The sequence below is a fragment of the Pseudorca crassidens genome, chromosome 7, assembly GCF_039906515.1.
Source record: "Pseudorca crassidens isolate mPseCra1 chromosome 7, mPseCra1.hap1, whole genome shotgun sequence".
Classification (NCBI taxonomy): Eukaryota; Metazoa; Chordata; class Mammalia; order Artiodactyla; family Delphinidae; genus Pseudorca; species Pseudorca crassidens.
Window position 1 is genome coordinate 3,029,360 of NC_090302.1, and position 16,994 is coordinate 3,046,353.

The 16,994-nt window shown below is 66.2% G+C and overlaps 1 protein-coding gene across 7 annotated transcripts in view; it reads left to right on the top strand.

The window, feature by feature from the left end:
• Positions 1-16,994, top strand: part of RXRA (retinoid X receptor alpha) — a 96,653-nt gene that overhangs the window by 61,807 nt on the left and 17,852 nt on the right. For 4 of the 7 annotated variants that reach the window (XM_067742790.1, XM_067742791.1, XM_067742792.1 and 1 more), the window contains 3 exons: positions 7,122-7,387; positions 13,199-13,349; positions 13,777-13,956. In XM_067742790.1, coding sequence (XP_067598891.1) covers positions 7,122-7,387; positions 13,199-13,349; positions 13,777-13,956 — 597 coding nt within the window. Of the gene's footprint in view, positions 1-7,121; positions 7,388-12,451; positions 12,571-12,662; positions 12,890-13,198; positions 13,350-13,776; positions 13,957-16,994 lie in introns of those variants that run through there. The other 3 variants (XM_067742794.1, XM_067742796.1, XM_067742797.1) reach the window with 3 other exon arrangements.

Consider the following 16,994-nt stretch of genomic DNA (forward strand, 5'->3'; position numbering starts at 1 on the left):
CCCTACAGTCATGGGGAAGGGGGCGGGGAAGGTGGGGTGTTGACCTTTCCGAGCCAGCCTTCGGGGCATTCGTGTAGGGTGCAGGATGGAGCCAGGAGGGAGGTGTCCCAGCAGCAGGCCCTGGTCCCCGTCACCCTGAAGCTGTGAGCGGCTTCTTCCTGTAGCACCGGGCGTGCGCCGCTTGGCCTGGCGAAGAGGGGCGTGACGCAGCCAGGGAGCTGGGCCGGAGGAGTCCGGCCCCAACCTCCCGGGGGTCTGGCCAGGGTGTTCCCTGCACCCCCCAAGCCCCTCTCCCCGAGCGTGTTTCCGTAAGCTGTGGACAGTTAGGTAGTGGACGCAGCTCTGGGACTCATATCCCTCCTCTGTACCGTGGTGGTTGGAGCAGTGCTACCCCAGGTGCAGCTCAGCGCCTAGGGTACCGCCAGGTAGCGCCCCCCTCGGACATCTGCCCAAGTGCCACTGGCCCGGTGGGTGGTGGTAGCGCCCACCGCAGGAATCGGGGGAAAGTGGTGGAGACACGTTGGTTGACCGTCGAGCTGGGCCTGGTGTGAGGGCTGTGGCTGCAGCCCTCTTAGACCGTGAGCTTCTGGAGGGTGGGCGTGGGGGGGGCAGCCTCCTGCCAAGACCCTGGCGCTAGCGCCCCAGTGCATTGGCACCATTACCCCTCAGCTCTCACCTGGACCTTTCAGGCCCAGGCACTGGCTGGCTGGTCACACGGAGCCCCTCCTGACCCCCCCTTTCCTCCCGGCTGTGCTCCCCACTTCCCTGACAGCGGCCCGGTCACGGTGCCCCCAGGCTGTACGAGTGTGCTGGGTGAGGGCGGCTGCCGCCACTGCCCGTTCCTCCTTCCGCCCCTCACCAGCCCTGGCCGGCTCAGGACGGCCATCAGAGCCCGAAACATCGTCCGTTTGTCACTTGTGGCAAAAGCCATTCAGCGTCACCATCCGCCTCTTAGGGCTTCAGCCTTTTGTCTGTGCAGGGAGCAGGGCAAGGGGTCCCTCAGGTGGTGGTGATGATGGTGGCGGAGCCTCTGTCCACCGGGCCTGCAGCCCCCAGTCACTCTGGGCTCCCAAGCAGCCCTGAGGTTGCTGGAGACGTGGTGACTGTCCCTCACCCAGCAGTGTCCTGCCCGTTCCTCGGCGTCCACTCGGCCTGCCCCCTCCTGCCCCCTTCCCCTCCGGCATCCCCACCTGTGTCACGGAGGGCTGGGTAGGGCGGTGCCAGGAAGCAGTACTTGGGAGAGGCCAGCTGCTGCTGTCCATGCGGCCTGGGGAGGGGGTGGAGCCCCTGTCGGGTGACCAGTGGGCGTCTGTGAGCGGTGGGGGGCGGGGTGAAGGAGGTGCATGCCTTGGTTCGCCCTGCCCCTCCTCCTCTCTCCCCTGGGGTCTGGGCAGGTCTGCGCCACTCTGGGCTCTGGTGTGGAGCTGGGACCTGAGTAATGGTCCCTGCAGGCTGACGGATTGCTGGGCCTGGGTCCCTCCTGGCCCGTTGGGGGCCTCTCTGTAGGGGCCCCTGAGGCTGCCTGCCCGGTGGGCTCCCTATCTGACCCTGTTCTGAGGTCCCAGGCTCTTGGGGAGAGCCGGAGGCAGGCGGGAGTTTCTCCTGATCATGTGTAAGGGCTGAGCTGACCTGTGTCCTCCTCAGCGGGGGCTGAGATTTGGGGCTGGGGGCATTCGTTGGGGAAAGGGCAGGGTGACCCCAGAGGAGCTGAAATTTCAGGCTAGGCCACCTGAGCTGTAAACTGACACTAGGCCAGAGGCAGTGAGCTGGCCACGCCCCCTGGGGTTGGAGGTGGTAGGTCCACCCTCTGCAGGCACATGGCCTGCGCTGGAACCCTACCCTGCAAGGGCTCGTGGGGCCCACTTCTGTGGGTTGTGGCAGCAGCCTCTGCTGTCGGCGTACCCATTTTACAGAAGGGGAACCTGAGTGGTGGGCGTTTCCCCACCAGGGCCGGCACACCCCTGTCGGGGGCACGTCTGTCCCCCACCCCCTGCCGCCGCAGTTCCTGAAGGCCCCTCACCCCGTGGAGCCTGTGGACGCCTCCTGCCCCACCCCTCCCCTGCACCAACCACCCCGAGCTTCCCCCAAACCCCGACCGCCACGGTCCCACCACAGTCCCCAGCGGGCTGCCACTTCTCCCTCCCCTGAGCGGCAGGGGAAGCAGTCCTTCCGGAAGGTGGGGTCTGGAGGCGGGCGTCCCAGGAGGCTCCCGAGGGCCCTCCAGCACCCCGTGGTGGGGTTTTGGTTTGGGGCAGTGGGGGGGGCGGATTTGTGCTCATTCTTGTCAGGGTAGGGTGCTGGCGCCCTCGGGGCGCCCCTCCCCCCTTTGTGCCCCTCTCCCCTCCTGGCCCCCTCTCCCACCTCCGTGCTCTCCTGCACGGCCCCCTCTGAAGTCCCCGCTCACTCCAGCCCCACGGGACTCCTTCCCGTGCTCCTTCGGTTGGACTGCCTGTCCCTCCCCTCCCTCCGCTGGGCTTCCTGCTTGGCTGGGCCCTCGACCCCAGTCTGTGGCCCGCCCGGACCCTGCCCTGATCGGCCCTGTAGGTTCAGAAGGGCCGCGGAGGAGCCCTGAGCTCCCCTTTCTGAGAGTCGGGGGTTCCCTGGCTCCCGAAGAGGGGCTGGAGGTCCAGGGGCTCACCCCCGCCCCAGCCGGGCAGCCTCAGCGGGGTTGGTATTTCCTGCCACCTCCCCCGCCTTCCCAGGCTGTCTGGCAGAGACCAGAAAGGAGTTGGTGGGGGTTCCCCCGCTTCCTGCTGGGGGTTCCGGGGTGGGGCGGGGGCCAGGAGGGTCCTGGTGGGCATTCTGGAGGGAGCCCGTGCAGTTCAGGACTGTTGGCGGGGGGTGGGGGGGCGGGGAATGTCCCTTCCCTCTCTCAGAGGGACCTCAGGGCCCACCTGGTTGGCCACTCCTGAGTGGTGGCTGTAGTTTCTGCTTGCATACAGCTGCGACGGGGAACTCACTATCGAGGAGCAGCCTGTGCCCTTGTCAGTTACCATGAGAACATTCTTTATTTTAACTTTACTGAATGTAACTTTTCACACCCATATACTCTGGGGGCCCAGGGGGTTACTGCTCTCCTGCTCTGGGCGCCGAGCATTCCAGGGCATTCCATCTCTGCTCCATGGCTTCCCTGTCTGGACTCCAGGTATTTGCATTTTAGAGTCAGTTTTATGGCCTGAAACGCTTTTTGTGCCAAGGGAGAGATCTGTCCATCACCTCTTCCACGCAAGCCTTCCTGAACTGAATCTGGCAGCTCTTTGAAGTCCCTTTGCCTCTGTTGGGGCTGCTGGGATGTCCTCCTGCCTGGACGGGGGCCTGTCTCTTGTTGGAGGTCCCTGTGAGCTCCCGGGCCGTGGTCTCCTTCCCTGGAGTCCTGAGTCTCACGGATTACTGCTGGTCCCCAGGGGCATGGAGGGTGTAAAGCGGTGTGAGGTGCTGGGTTCAGGCCTGGCGAGGCCCGGGTTCTTGGGCGGCGGTGGGGGGGGGGAGGAGTCGGCAGTTGGGTTTTGCCCCTCCCTCCGAGGCCCCGTGTGCCCCCTTGGGTGGGGAGAGCTGGGTGTCAGCAGCTCCCAGGGTGGGGTCTGGGCCTGAGCCTGGTGTCCCGCAGCCCAGGATCAGATAAGCGTGTGGTGACCGCTGGTGACAAGTCCCCTGCGAGTCCAAAGTATGGCTTCAAGAATAGCGCCTTATCGCACCTACTGTTTATCAGTGGGTGGGGACAGATAGTGGCCCGGAAAAGGCAGAGCCTGCGTGCACGTGGAGGGCAGGGCGGGGCCTCTCTGCGAGCAGGGGGTGTTTAGGCATTTTCCCCTTTTCCTCCTAACGTTCCCTTCCTGGCCAGACTCCAGAGGACTCCAGAAAATACCCCCTGCCCGTTGTCACCCAGGCTCCGGGAAAGTGTCTGCTGTGGAGGTTCTGTGTCAACAGGAAGGGCCCAGAGTGGGGGTCGTTGAGGTGGATCTTGGCCGGGGTGGCCCCTCCCAGGGGCTCACAGTCCCTGGTTTGGAGCAGTTGCTGTACACGTGACCCTGGGGCTCAGAGAATGGGGGCTGGGCTCAGGAACCGGGCCCCGACCTTTGCATTTGGGAGACGGGCCACACGCAGAGGCTGGAGGCTGGTGCCCCTTCCCCTGGCCCCCCCTTTTTACCGGAGGCCCCCCGCCCCCCTGTACCCGGCCCCTCCTGTCTTGCCCAGTTTCCCTCCATCTCGTTGTTGCCCTCCTCACGGTTCCCGGACTCGAGGGGCTGCAGAAGCTTTGGGGTGCAGCCTGGTAGCTGTCGGTCTAAGGAGCCACTTCCCTCCCTCCTTCCTTCCGGCCAAAGCTTTCTCTTGCCTCTCCCACCCCTTCCTGCCAGGGAGCAACAAACAAACAAATAAGCAAACAGCTCAGGCCGCGTAGGCCCAGCGTGGACCTGGGGAGCCTCTTCTGCAGCTGTGTGAACGGGAAGCCCGGCTCCCCACACCCCGCAGGTGTGGCCGGCCCGCAGCAGAGGCCCCGACAGGCTCTGGGCCCCATGGCGCTCCCGGCTGCACTCTACCCCTTAAGGAGAGCAGCCCCCGAGAAGTCCCCCACCCCGTCCTCTTCTCCCATTCAGAGCCCCCCAGTTCCCCCAAGATTTCCGGGCAGCGGGTGGAGGTGAGGAAGCTGTGAGAATCCCGGAGTGCTGTCTCCCTCTTGGCCCCAGACCCCCATCTCGTTCCCAGAGGCTGGGGAGAAGAATGGGCTGCTCCCCTAGGGTGGCCAGGCCCTCAGGCTTCTGGACGCGCTGCTGGGGTTGGGACCCCTGTCCGATCGAGAGCCCCAGCAGTTGCCCCCCGTGCTCTCTGGTGGAGGTGTCTGCAAAACAGATGTTGTAATGTCCATCTTGCTTCCCTTGCCCTCCCCGCCTGAAGTCGGAGGCGTGCTTCTCGGGACTGAGTAAAGGGGAGGGGCCAGCGCTAGCCTGCATCCTGCAGGGTGGGCTTGGACAGGGACCAGCTGGCTCAGGGTTCCTCATGCAGGGGTGGTCAGGGCCAGGTGAAATGGGCGTTCCAGTTGTCCCAGGGGCCTGGTAGAAAGAACCGTGGCTGCTCGGCCTAGGGGCAGCTGCAGGTTTTGGGGCGTGTGCCTGGGTAACTTTTGCACCTTCCCTGTGCCCGTTTCCTTGTCTGTCACAGGTGGGTGGACAGGGTCGCAAGCGTTCAGTGAGGTCAAGGATGTGCAGCCAGACCCTGTGGGTGCAGGGAGCTTAATGACTAATAGGGCTGGCTTGCAGTACCCATCTCTGCCAATAGGTGCCGCCATCTGGTTCTGGAATTTTAAACTCTTATTTTCAAGTTCAGTGAAATGGTTTATTCCCAGTTCTGTGAATGGCAACGGTTTCAGACGGATCAGATGAGGCTCTTTTGCTGGTGCAGTGGCAGGCAGGCCCCCACTCCCTGGCTGGGAATTCCAGGCCCCCTTCCCGTGCCCCTCCTCCCTCAGAGGGCAGGCAAGGGAGGAGGTGCCCAGCAGGCTGGGGGTTACAGGATGGAAATGGGCAAGTGCTCCCAGAGAAGGGGGTCTCCAGGGTTGGCAGAGCCTCCCATGTTCCTGCGGGGACCACCCCACCCCACAGGCTGGCCACCGCCCAGCACCTCCATGGACAAGTTCACAAGGCCCTGGAGGAAGCTCGGCTCTGGCCGGGGTCGGGTCTGCCCGGCCCTGACTGTTGGTAGCGGTGTCCTGCAGCCTGTCCCCGAGACTCAGTTTGCACCGGTGACCAAAGTGGGTGAGAGGACTCGGGGGTGATGCACAAACAAACAAGGCTTCTTCCTGCCCCAAGCCTGGCGCTCAGGGACCGCTCGGGGCACGGCCGCTCCGAGGTTCAGGCAGGCGAAGTTCTCCTGCGGCTATTGCTGGTGCAAGCTGGGCACGTCCCCCGACTTGGGGGTACGTGGACGGGGGCCGCCCGATCACACCCGTGGCCCGCTCGACTTCTCAGAAGCATGTGTGATCACTGCAGGCCTGGCGGGAAGGGCCCGAGAGACCATTTTGCAGATGGGAAGGCTGAGGCCCACCGAGGGGGCGTGGCTTGCTCAGGACACCCTGCCAGAGGCCGGACTGGACTAGCTGTGGCCTGCAGCTCTGACTCATGCTGCCTTGTTTGGGCCTCTCTGAGTTCCCCACGGCCTGCTCAGGCCCCAGGGCAGTGGATTCACCCGGAGAGCCTCCTTCCTGGGGAAGCTTCTCGTTGAGCCCTCAGGGTAGGAAGGGGAGGCCCAATTAGTGCCTGGTGGGGCTCTGAAACCCCTGGCATGAAAGGCTGGCGTGTGGGAGGTCCCGGCCTCTCACTGCCGCAGCCTCTGTGGGTTGCCCGTCTGCAGGCCTGGTGCACACCTGGGCCCCCTCCACCAGGCCTGCCTGGAAGCTCCCCTGCCTCAGGCCGCACGCCACCAGGCCTGGGCACACAGGAAGCTGTATTCTTTGGGGCCCCGTGAGGTAGAGGGGCCTGGGGGCCTGTTGTCTTGGCCACCGTCGCTGGGGTACCTGAGCAGGCCCAGGCTGTGTGCTGGGCCTGCCCTGCCGTGGGCAGCAGTAAGAACACAGGGCCTCAATTCCCCATCTGTAAAATGGGATAATAGGACCGCCGTGTACCTCCTAACTGTGTGCGTTCATCTCTGCTGAGGACATGCACTGTTTCTGCTACACAGTGGGTGTTCCGAAAATGTCAGCCTTCATTATTTTTATTATCCCCAGACTTTCACCTTGACCCCCTGAGTAGATGGGCAGAGGGGCTGGCAACTCCCGGCCACCAGGCGTTCCAGGTGGAGAGGCCTGGGGTGCTGAGGGTTCCAGGGGCAGCCATCTGGCCTCCCTGCCCAGACAGGCATCTGAGAGCAGCTGTCAGCCTGCTTCTCCTGCATCTGCCTGGGGCTCAGCCTGAACCTTAAAGTTGGGCCAGGTGGGGCTGGTGCCTTGGAGGGGAGCTCTGGGCATGGCTGGACTGGCCTCGTGTTGCTGGGGAGCCGTAGGGTTGCAGTGGGGGTCCCTTGCCCTTCCACGGCCTGGTGTGGTAGCTGTGGCCTGAGGGGTAGCGGGCCAGGCTGTATCCCTCAGGTGTGGATTCCTGACTGGCCTCCTGTGGCTTCTTGTCTTACAGACTTCTCCACGCAGGTGAACTCCTCTTCCCTCAACTCCCCCACGGGGCGCGGCTCCATGGCCGCCCCCTCGCTGCACCCCTCCCTGGGGCCCGGCATCGGCTCCTCGCTCGGCTCCCCGGGACAGCTGCACTCGCCCATCAGCACCCTGAGCTCCCCCATCAACGGCATGGGCCCGCCCTTCTCGGTCATCAGCTCCCCCATGGGCCCCCACTCCATGTCCGTGCCCACCACACCCACCCTGGGCTTCGGCACCGGCAGCCCCCAGGTAAGTGCGGGGGCGGGGCCTGGACCAGAGGGACGGGGCCTGGCTTTACCCGCATAGTCCTGTGGACCCTGGGAGGCAGGTGCTGTCACTTCTCCCTTTCCTCTCTGGAAACAGTGTCAGAGAGGCAGCTTTCGCCTGGGTTTGAGCTCAGGTCTGGCCGACTCCTGTGCCCGTGGCCCTCGGGGGTCAGTGACCAAGCTTCCTCGCCGGCCCTCTGTCCCAGCGAGGCCCCCTCCAGTGCGGGGGGGACCTGCCCCTAGGACTCAGAGCTCTGTAGGGTGGGGACTCCTAGGTCCTCAGGCTGAAGCCGCCTACCTGGAGCCCCGTCATCCCCTGGCCTGCCCTTCTTGTGCCCAGGCCCGGACCCTTCCCCGCACGGGGTGTCTCGGTGCTCCCTGCCCCGACCCCCAGGCTCGGGCAGACGCTGCCTCCTCGGGGGTGCCAGGCCTGAGGCTCATCTGCCGGGCTTGGTGGTCTCTGTGGTCGTGTTTGCCCAGATGCTCCTCTGAACAGCCTGGCTTTCGGGGTTGGGTCCAGATCAGGAAGCTGCTGGCACCTGGTGGGCCTGACTCAGCCAGTTCTTGCCGTGGGGACCCCCGAGGCCTGGTCCACCCTCCTCCCCTGGGCGCTTCTCGTCTGAACCCCTGCAGAGCTGTCCTGAGTGCCCAGGACCCCTGCTAGGCATCTCCTCTCCTGGCTCTGGGGGTTTCCTGGTGGATTTCTCACTGGATGCCTGGGAGATCTGCTGAATCCCAGGGGTCTTCCCTCTTTCTGGGGCTCAAACTGTCCTTTTGGACATTGGTGGGGCCCCCTTTCCTCTGAGTGTCGTTCAAGTCTGGGTCCAGCTTTCATCCCCGTAGAGGGAGGCCCCCTTAGAGGAGGGCTCCGTGGGGGAGGCTCTGGGAGCTGTTTCCACGGGGCTGCAGGACAGCGGCCAGAGAGGGACTCGGGCGCAGGCTCCACGGCCCAGAGCTGCACAGCTAGTCGTGTCAGCGTGTCCCGTGGGCTCCCTGCTGCCCACGGAGCCACGCCGCCTGCAGGACAGCCCTCCCCCGCCTCATCGGCTGGGCCTGTCCAGAGCTGCACAGCTGGTCATGTCAGCGTGTCCCGTGGGCTCCCTGCTGCCCACGGAGCCACGCCGCCTGCAGGACAGCCCTCCCCCGCTCCATCAGCTGGGCCTGTCCAGAGCTGCACAGCTAGTCGTGTCCGCGTGTCCCGTGGGCTCCCTGCTGCCCACGGAGCCACGCCGCCTGCAGGACAGCCCTCCCCCGCTCCATCGGCTGGGCCTGTCCAGAGCTGGTCGTGGAGCACCTGGCTGGCTCTTCCAGGGCCACCTCATCAGCCCCTTTGTGCCTGGAGGACGGGTGCAGAGGAGCTCGGGCCTCAGGTGGCCCCTCATGTCACCTGTCGCCAGAAGCAGGCAGAAGGCCGGAGGTGTTGGCACGGGGGTCTTGGCTGCCTTCCTGGGCCCGGCCGTGCCCTTGTGAGCGTATGGCCGCCACAGCCTGACGATGCTGCTCGACGGGAGGGCACACGAGGGCTGGGCCTGCACCCTGTCCCCTGGGAACCAGGACAGAGGCTGCACCTGCTGGCTCCCAGGGAGGGCCCCGGGAGGCTCCTTGCTGGCCCCCGGGCCCGGTGCCTGCCCTGCACGCCCCGCGGGCACGCGTTCGGCAGGAGCCTGGGTGTGGAGTCTGGAGCAAGGGCTGTGCGGGGGCAGGGCCCGAGGGTGGCAGTGATGCCCCCCAAACCTTGAGGGATCCTGGTGCCCCCGGGCACTGGTAGCCTGTCTGGGGGCAAGGGTGGGCGGTGCTGGCGAGTGGCGGTTTGGGGCCACGTCCACCCTGTTCTCTGTTGTTCTCTGCACACAGCCAGGTGCCTGGCACACGGTGGGTGCTTGTTGAATGCGGGTTGCTTGTGAGCGAGGGGCCGCAGGTCCCGTGAGGCTGATGAGGGGATGAGGGCAGGAGTGGAGCTTAGGAGGGGGTGAGGGTGGGGAACAAACCCCGTGTGCCCTTCTGGTCAGCCGTCCACCTGTTCCTCCGTAGGTCGATCAGGCCGCAGTTGGTTTAGCCGTGGTCTGAGCCCCGTGCGCGGCCTCAGCCCCCCCGACCCCTGCCTCCACCCCTGCCCCCGTAACTCCTTCCCTGGGCCCTGAGTTCAGCTTCTAGGCTTCAGCAGTTTGTCTTGGAAACCTGGGGTTCCCCAGATTCATGGAAGTGTGGGTGGAGCTCGAGGGGGACATGCCCCCACACCCTGCCTCAAAACCACAACCGCAAAGTCACAGAGCCGGAACCAGTGAGGCTTTCTGACTTCTGCTGTCAGGGAGGGCCTCCTCCTCGACCCCACCCTGCAGGGAAATGGAAACGGCGCGGGGGTGGGTCTGGGCAGGGCCAGGCTGGACCTCAGGTGCCGTTGCCGAGTTGCCCCGCCTCTCTGCCCGGGTTCGGGGGCTCCATCAGCCCAGGGAGCATTCCCCACCACATCCCGGAGCCCGCCCACAGGGCCTGGCACGTGTGGGCGCCTCAGTCCCCTGGCCTCACCAGCCTGGCGAGCCTCCCTGGAGCAGGGCCTGCGTGGTCCCTGCCTGTCCTCGCCGTGGGCACCGCGGCTGGGAGGCCTCTGTGATGGGGTGTCCGGCAGGCCACGTGTGCTTCACGGCGTTCGCCACCTGCTTGATGGGCAGACGGAGGCCAGCGGGGCCAAGGGCCTGCCACCCCGTCCTGACCGTGGGGGATGGGCTGGGAAGGAAGGGCGCGGTGGGCGTGGAAGAGAGGGGCGGCGAGGAGGCCTGGGGGGCCCTGATGGAGCCGGGTGGTTATTTCAGTAAGTCCTGTAGGCTCCGCGGGAACTGAGATACCTGCCAAGGATGTGAAAGGGGAAATGGGGTGGGACCCCCGTCCTGGGCACGCCAGGGAGTCTTTGGCCTCCAGAAGGGGCTGTTGGTGCCCCGGGTCTCCTAGGACACGTGACGGAGTGCAGGAGGGGAGCCGTCCCCCATAGGTGCGGGGGACGCTTTGAGCCCACGGTGGGTGGGTGTGCGTGTCTGGCAGAACAAGGCACCCCGCGCTCTGTCCTGGGGGCTGTGAACCAGTCCAAGGCCCACCAGCTTGGGGCTAGGGAGGGAGAAGGGCGACCCCTGTCCCCCTCAGCCTTGCCATGGCGGCCGTGCCAGGACCCACCAGTTGAGGCAGAGAAGGGAAGTGGAGGCCCCAGGCCCGGGGTGAGGATAGGGCTACAGCCAGCCGACATCTTCACACCCGTGCAGGGTCTCCTAGGGCTCCCCAGAGCCTCTGGGCTAACTGCTGTGCCCACGGGAAGGAAGCCTGAGCCCAGGAGGGCAGGGATGCCCTCAGCGTGTGGCCTGGGAGCCAGCTTGGCCGCGACACTGACCGTGACTGACGGCTCCATCCATCCTGCCTGCAGCTGCTTCCCTGGTGCTGCGGCCTGCCTGTTTCCTTAGGGGGGGCGCCGGGCCCAAGGGCCTGCACGTGGGGGCCTGGGAGAGAGGACAGGTGGCCCCTACCCACCCGGCATGGTTTGAGCAACCACAGAAAGAGGACACGCCCGAGCTCCTCTCCTCGGTGCCGCCTAGCGGATCCAGAGCCGCGTGGAGTCGCGGCCGGGCTCCCGCAGCCCGAGAGAGGCCTCGGGCCAGCCTCCAGCCTGCGCCCGCTGCTCCCACGCGCCCAGTGGCCCCTCAAGGCCTGCCGCCGGCCCCTGCTGCTGACCCCCCACTCCCGGCCGCACGGATTTCCTGCCCTTTTCCCAACAGTCCTTTGGTTTCCCCACCTCCAGACGTCTGCTCCGGGGGTGGGGGGGGGCCCTCTGCCTGGGACGCCGCCTTCCATTGTCCGCGGCACAGCTGGCCTAGCGGCGGCCCCCGGAACCCCGAGTGCTAATGCCGAGGCTGCTGCGCCCCAGGCCGGCTTCAGGAGCTCTGCTGCTGGCGCTGCCTGCGAGTCGCTCCGTCATCCCAGCGGCAGCCCTGGGATGGAGGCACTCAGTTTTCTCCAGTTTTTACGCGAGGAGCGTCAGGCCCAGAGCGATTAGATGATTTCCCTGCAGTCACACAGGGAATGGAGGAGGCAGAATCCCGCGATAAGCTGTGGCCGTCACGCCTACGGCCGTGGGCGAGCTCTGCAGGCTGGGCAGGGCGCGTTCCTCGGGGCCTCGGGCGCCTGGCTGGATGCTCAGCAGATGGTCTGGTGGCTGGGATCACCGAGCGGCTCTGGGCCGGCCCGTTCCCTGGGGCCCTGGTTGTCCCTTCTGCCGTGTGCGGGGAGTCCCTCAGCGCTTGTGGCTCCCAGGGGCCTGAGCTCACACCTGCTCGGCCACTTAGCACCCGTGGGCTCTCTGCTGGTCCCCTGACCTCCCTGAACCTCCGTGTCCACTCTGGAAAGGGGAGGGCAGCTCTCCCTGCTCGCTAGGGGCTTTCCACGTGACAGATGCCGTGCACGGTGGCCCTTAGCAAACAGTCGGCGCCCCTGCTTAGTTGAGGCTCATCTGGGAGGTGCTCCTGAAGCCTGCAGGTCCTGCGGGGGTGGTTGGAGGTGTGGGGTACGTGTTCTTTGGGTGCAGTGGGGTCCTCTGGACGCCCTCTCGCCCCACCTCCTGCATCTTGACAGCCCCAGGTGGCCGGGGCTGGCCTCCCGGCCTCCTTGCAGCCCCCCGCGAGTCCCGTGGGGTTAAGTGACCTGATAGAACCACAGCCCACCTGAGCAGAAGAATCCAGACCTGTCCAGGGCTGGAAGGATCCCTGCAGGCGCTGGGGCTGGTGTGAAACAGCCTTTGGGATGGTTTGTGCTTTGAGCACCCGGCTCTTCCCATCCCGTGAGAAAGGGGGATGGGAGTAGGGGGTTGGGGCCGCAGGGAAGGAAGGGGGTGAGGTTCCCTTGTGCAGGAGGGGCCCAGCTTGGGGCGACCGGGGGGCAGCGTGGCAGCTGCAGTCCATCCAGAGACATCGTAGGACCTGACTTCCGCCTTTGTCAGGGGTTTGCAGAAGTCGGGGTGCTGGGGGGCCGCCCAGCTGGCGTCCTGGCGCCTGTGGGGACCGGCTGGCGCGCAGGATGCGGCGGGAAGCACCTCGGGGCCCTTGGCGCTGATGGGAGAGCTGGGGTGGGCGCAGCGGAACCAAAACTGCTGTGTCATTGCAGCCGCAGCAGCTGTTGCCAGGGTGACTGGTGAGTTTCCCACCCTTCTTCCTGGAGCAGTGTCAGGATGGCGGGAGGGATGGAGGGGTGTGTGTGTGTGTGTGTAAGGGATGTTGTCTCCTCCCTCTCTCCTTGGGTCACACGATCCAAGACCCCTACCCTGCCTGCCGAGGCCGGGGCAGAGTGGCCTGCTGGTGGACCCTGGATCTCCTCCCTCCTTGCTGGGACCAGGCTTCAGTGCCCATCTATGGGTTGGGAGTCCCCAAAGTGCCTGCCTCACCGGAGGATCCCAGCGCTCTCGCTGTCCTGTCGGGGGAGCGCCCAGGAATGGCAGGCGGTTCTTATTTAGGTGGGCGAGGGGCAGAGGGTGTGAGCAGGGGCCTTGCGGGTCCTCCTTCGAGCCTGGGGTCCTGCGGGAGGGTCGGGCCCTGAGGGCAGGACGGGCTCCTCCGGCCTGGCTGAGGAAGTGGTGCCCGGCATCCCGCCTGCGCTCAGCGGGGCTGGGCCCTGCCGCTCTGCGTGGCTTGGGGTGGGCAGGGCCCCTCTCTGAGCCTCAGTTTCTCTCTCAGTAAAGGGGGTGTGTGGTAGCACCTTCCTGGCCCAGCAGCAGGTGCCTCGCAGCAGCCTGCCAGGGCTGACCCCGGCTTCCCCCCCTCAGCTCAACTCGCCCATGAACCCCGTGAGCAGCAGCGAGGACATCAAGCCCCCGCTGGGCCTCAACGGCGTCCTCAAAGTCCCGGCCCACCCCTCGGGGAACATGGCGTCCTTCACCAAGCACATCTGTGCTATCTGCGGGGACCGCTCCTCAGGTAGGCCGCGAGGGCACAGTGGGGACGGCAGGGCCCCCGGCCAACAGGGGGCTGCTCGGAGCTCCGAGCCGCGCACCCGGGACCTTCTAGTGTGTGCACGTCCGGGAGGTGGTAAGCGGCAGCGTGGCTTTGAGGCTTCCAGAGACGAGGCAGCTGTGGTGGTGACGATGGCGTGGGGGCAGCAGGGCTGTGCCCGGGGTGAAGGGCCCTTCGCGTCCCACTCCCGAGCCCGGAGCCCCGGGGGCAGGACGGCCGACCTCCTCGGGCCGCCATCTCAGACGCGGAGACGGCGAGGACCCCGGGGTCCGGGTCTTGGGCGGGGCCGGGATGCAGCCCTGCTGCGCTCCCAGGCTGGCTCCCTTACCCCAGTGGGACGAGCCCCTTCTGCCAGTTGGCCGCAGGCTGCTCATGGCCGCCCCACCTGCAGGCAAGCACTATGGTGTGTACAGCTGCGAGGGCTGCAAGGGCTTCTTCAAGCGGACGGTGCGCAAGGACCTGACTTACACCTGCCGGGACAACAAAGACTGCCTGATTGACAAGCGGCAGCGGAACCGGTGCCAGTACTGCCGCTACCAGAAGTGCCTGGCCATGGGCATGAAACGCGAAGGTAGGTGGTGCTGGCCCTCTCCCCTCTCGGAGCACAGGGTGTGGCTCTGGACTTGGCGGTTGCGCGGACCTCCTTTGCATACCTCTGATGACGGGGTGCTCACTCCCTCCAGAGGCGGCGGCTGCTGCTCTGTTGGCAGCACATCTCCGGGGGCTGTGAGCTCACTTACCGGCTCTTTCCTGAGTACCTGCTGTGTGCTAGGCTCTGGGATTACGGAAGAGACACTCTCGGTCCTGCCTGCTGGCGGCTCCCAGCCCCGCTGGGGACAGACATTGATCAGAGCCTCTTCAAGGTCATAGTGGGCCCGGCCGAGTGCCTGGGCTCTGGGAGAGGCAGAGGCAGAAGCAGCGGGAGCCAAGGCTGGGGGTGGGAGATGCGGGCGCTGAATGAGCGAGCCCGGGAAGGCGTGCGTGCGGGTCCTGGAGCCTCGTTCCCGCTGCTCAGTAGGGGCCGGTCGAGGAGACCCGGGCCCGGGGTGGGGCAGGGAACTCCAGAGACCATCGGGACGTTCCCAAGCCTGCTGGACGCCAGCTGGGCCTGGACTGTGCTTCCTCCTGCAGATCTGGCCGGGGTGCCTGGCGACCCCAGGTCCTCCCAGCAGAGGGACTCGGGCTGCGGGTCTCTCGGCCTTGGGTTGTGACGTTTATTGGGGGGGGGTGGGGGCGTGTAGCGCGGAAGGCCGCTCCCCTGAGGTCGCTGAGCTTGTCAAGCTGTCCAGCCAGACCTGGGCCCGAGCCCGGGGTGGCTCCGCGTAGCCCTTGGCCGTCCGTGGGCCTCGGTTTCCCCAGCGCAGGTTCGGCGGCTCCCGTATTCTGGGTGGCGTCTCTCAGTTTGGTCTGCGTCTCTGCTTGAGTGTCTCGCGCCTGGGGCCTCGCAGGTTTAGGAGGTGCTGTCTGGGATCCCTTCTCCGCTGCGGCTGTTCCCATGGTCCACGCGTGGCTTGCCTCCTTCCCACCGGCTTCTGTCGGGGTCTCGGGCTGGCGTCTCACCACCGAGGACTGTTCTCTCGTGGGGACTGCAGTTTTCATCTCCTTTCACTTGTTTCTCTCTTCAGCCCCACTCGTTCTTGCTGAGAAACCGAAACCTCAGCTGGGCCGTGTGGTCCTGCAGGATTTGCTCCTTGAGGCCGCGAGGCTGCCTGTGCAGTGCAGTGATGTGATGGGGCTCGGTGGTAGCCGCTGGTGAGGGGCGGGGTGCCTCCTGGGCTTCAGCGTGAGCGAGGGGCCGGCCTGGGCTCCGGGCCTTCCTGATCAGGGTACGTGTTCCATGGAGACCTTGGCCCACCCTTCTTTGTGTGGGTGGAGAAGCTGAGGCCCAGAGAGTCCAGGGCTTGTCCAAGGTCACATGTCGGGCTGGAGCCTGGGCTTCTGGCTTCCAGTGCAGATCTATTCCTTTAGACCATCAGGAGGGCAGAGGAAGCATGTGCCTGGCTGGGGGAGGCCTGTGCCCAGCCCCGGTTCCTCTGGCCACCCTTTGTAGTCAGGGTAGACTTCCTGGAGGTGGTGAGTGCAGCGTGGTTCCTGAAGGATGGAAACTTGGGCAGGGGGCAAGCGTGTGGTGGGCAGCGGATCAGTCTGCATCCAGATGTGGAGCCTGGCCAGAGGGGAGGTGCCAGTGTGCTGAGGGGAGGTGGGGCCCTGACATGCAGCTGCGGCTCAGGGCTCCCTGTGGGCACCACGGTGTAGAGTGAGCTGGCCACCCCTGGCGCCTGGTACCACGCCGGGCGCTGGGCACACAGCAGCGAGCCGTGGGCATCCGCCCGTTCACAGTGACCGTCGGATAGCCAGGCAGGGCCCCCCAGGTGTGATCAGTGCTGCCTTGGGGGAAGCCCAGGGCACTGTGGGAGCCCAGAGTGGGCCCCTGGCCCAGCCGTGGACATCAGGCAAGGCTTGGGTGGGCAGATGTCCAGCTGACACCAGAAGAGTGGAAGAGTGTTTGGCAGACCCCGTGCCCAGCTGCCGGGGTCAGCGCACGCCGAGGGCGAGAAACTCAGTGGATGTGGCACTGTGGGGCCCCAGGGGGTGACCGTCCACGGGTCCCCAGGGCTTTCCCGGAAACGCTGACCCCCTCCTCAGGCCCCCTCAGCCTGTCCACCTATGAGCCCTGGGCAGACCCCAGCTGCCTGCTCCCCCAAGGCCTGGGGGAGAGTGGATGACGCCCCTCTCCTGTCCCAGTGGAGCTGCAGGCTCGGGGCTGGGGAGGCACCGGGTCCGACCCCTCCCCTGTGCTCACGGGGGGTGTAGGAGCGCCTGCCGTGTGCGGAGCCTCTTTGGGGGCCCTGTCCTTGTCGCACACACTCCCAGCCGTGGTGCTGTGACGCTGTTCCCACACCTCCCGGGTGGAGAAATGGGGTGCAGGGGGGAGGGGCGCTCGCGGAGGTCTCAGGGCCACACTGGCAGGGCCGGGCTGCTCCCGTCTCTCGTCTGGTGCATAAATATGGAGCGTTGGGCGAGATCCTGAGGCAGACCTGATTTATGGGCCATTAGATAAATACCGGATCCCATCAGGACCCCCCGCACCCCCTTGCCTCCTGCTGGATTTATAAGTCACAAGCAGGCGGCCAGGACCCTCCTACACCGCCCTCTCCTGCTCCCAATACAACGTAAAACTCTCCTCACCGCCGCCGTCCGGCCCGCGAGCCCTGGGGCCATGGGAGGAGGCTCTGTCCTGGCGTGGGTGGCAGCGCCCAGCCCATCGTGCTTCCCGTTGCCTGCGGGGCCCGGCCCACTGCCGCGCTCTCGGGAGGAGTGACCGGTGGCCCCGGCGCAGCCTCAGTGCCGGCCGTGCAGGGGGCTCGGTCCTGAGGCAGCCTCCTTCCTCTCTGCTGTCCTCGGCGACCCCCGCCAGGAGGGCTCCCTGGCAGTGGTAGGGCTGGTGGCAGCATGAGTTGGGGCCCAGTGGGGCCCAGGGGGACGGGGGCCTGGAGTGACACCCCAGCCTTGGCCGGGAGCACACAGGATGTGGCTTGTCCGCCCCCAGGGCCGGCCTGAGCCCTCCTAGGCGCCAGCCCCACGCGGGCGGCCATGCTGACCGGGCCG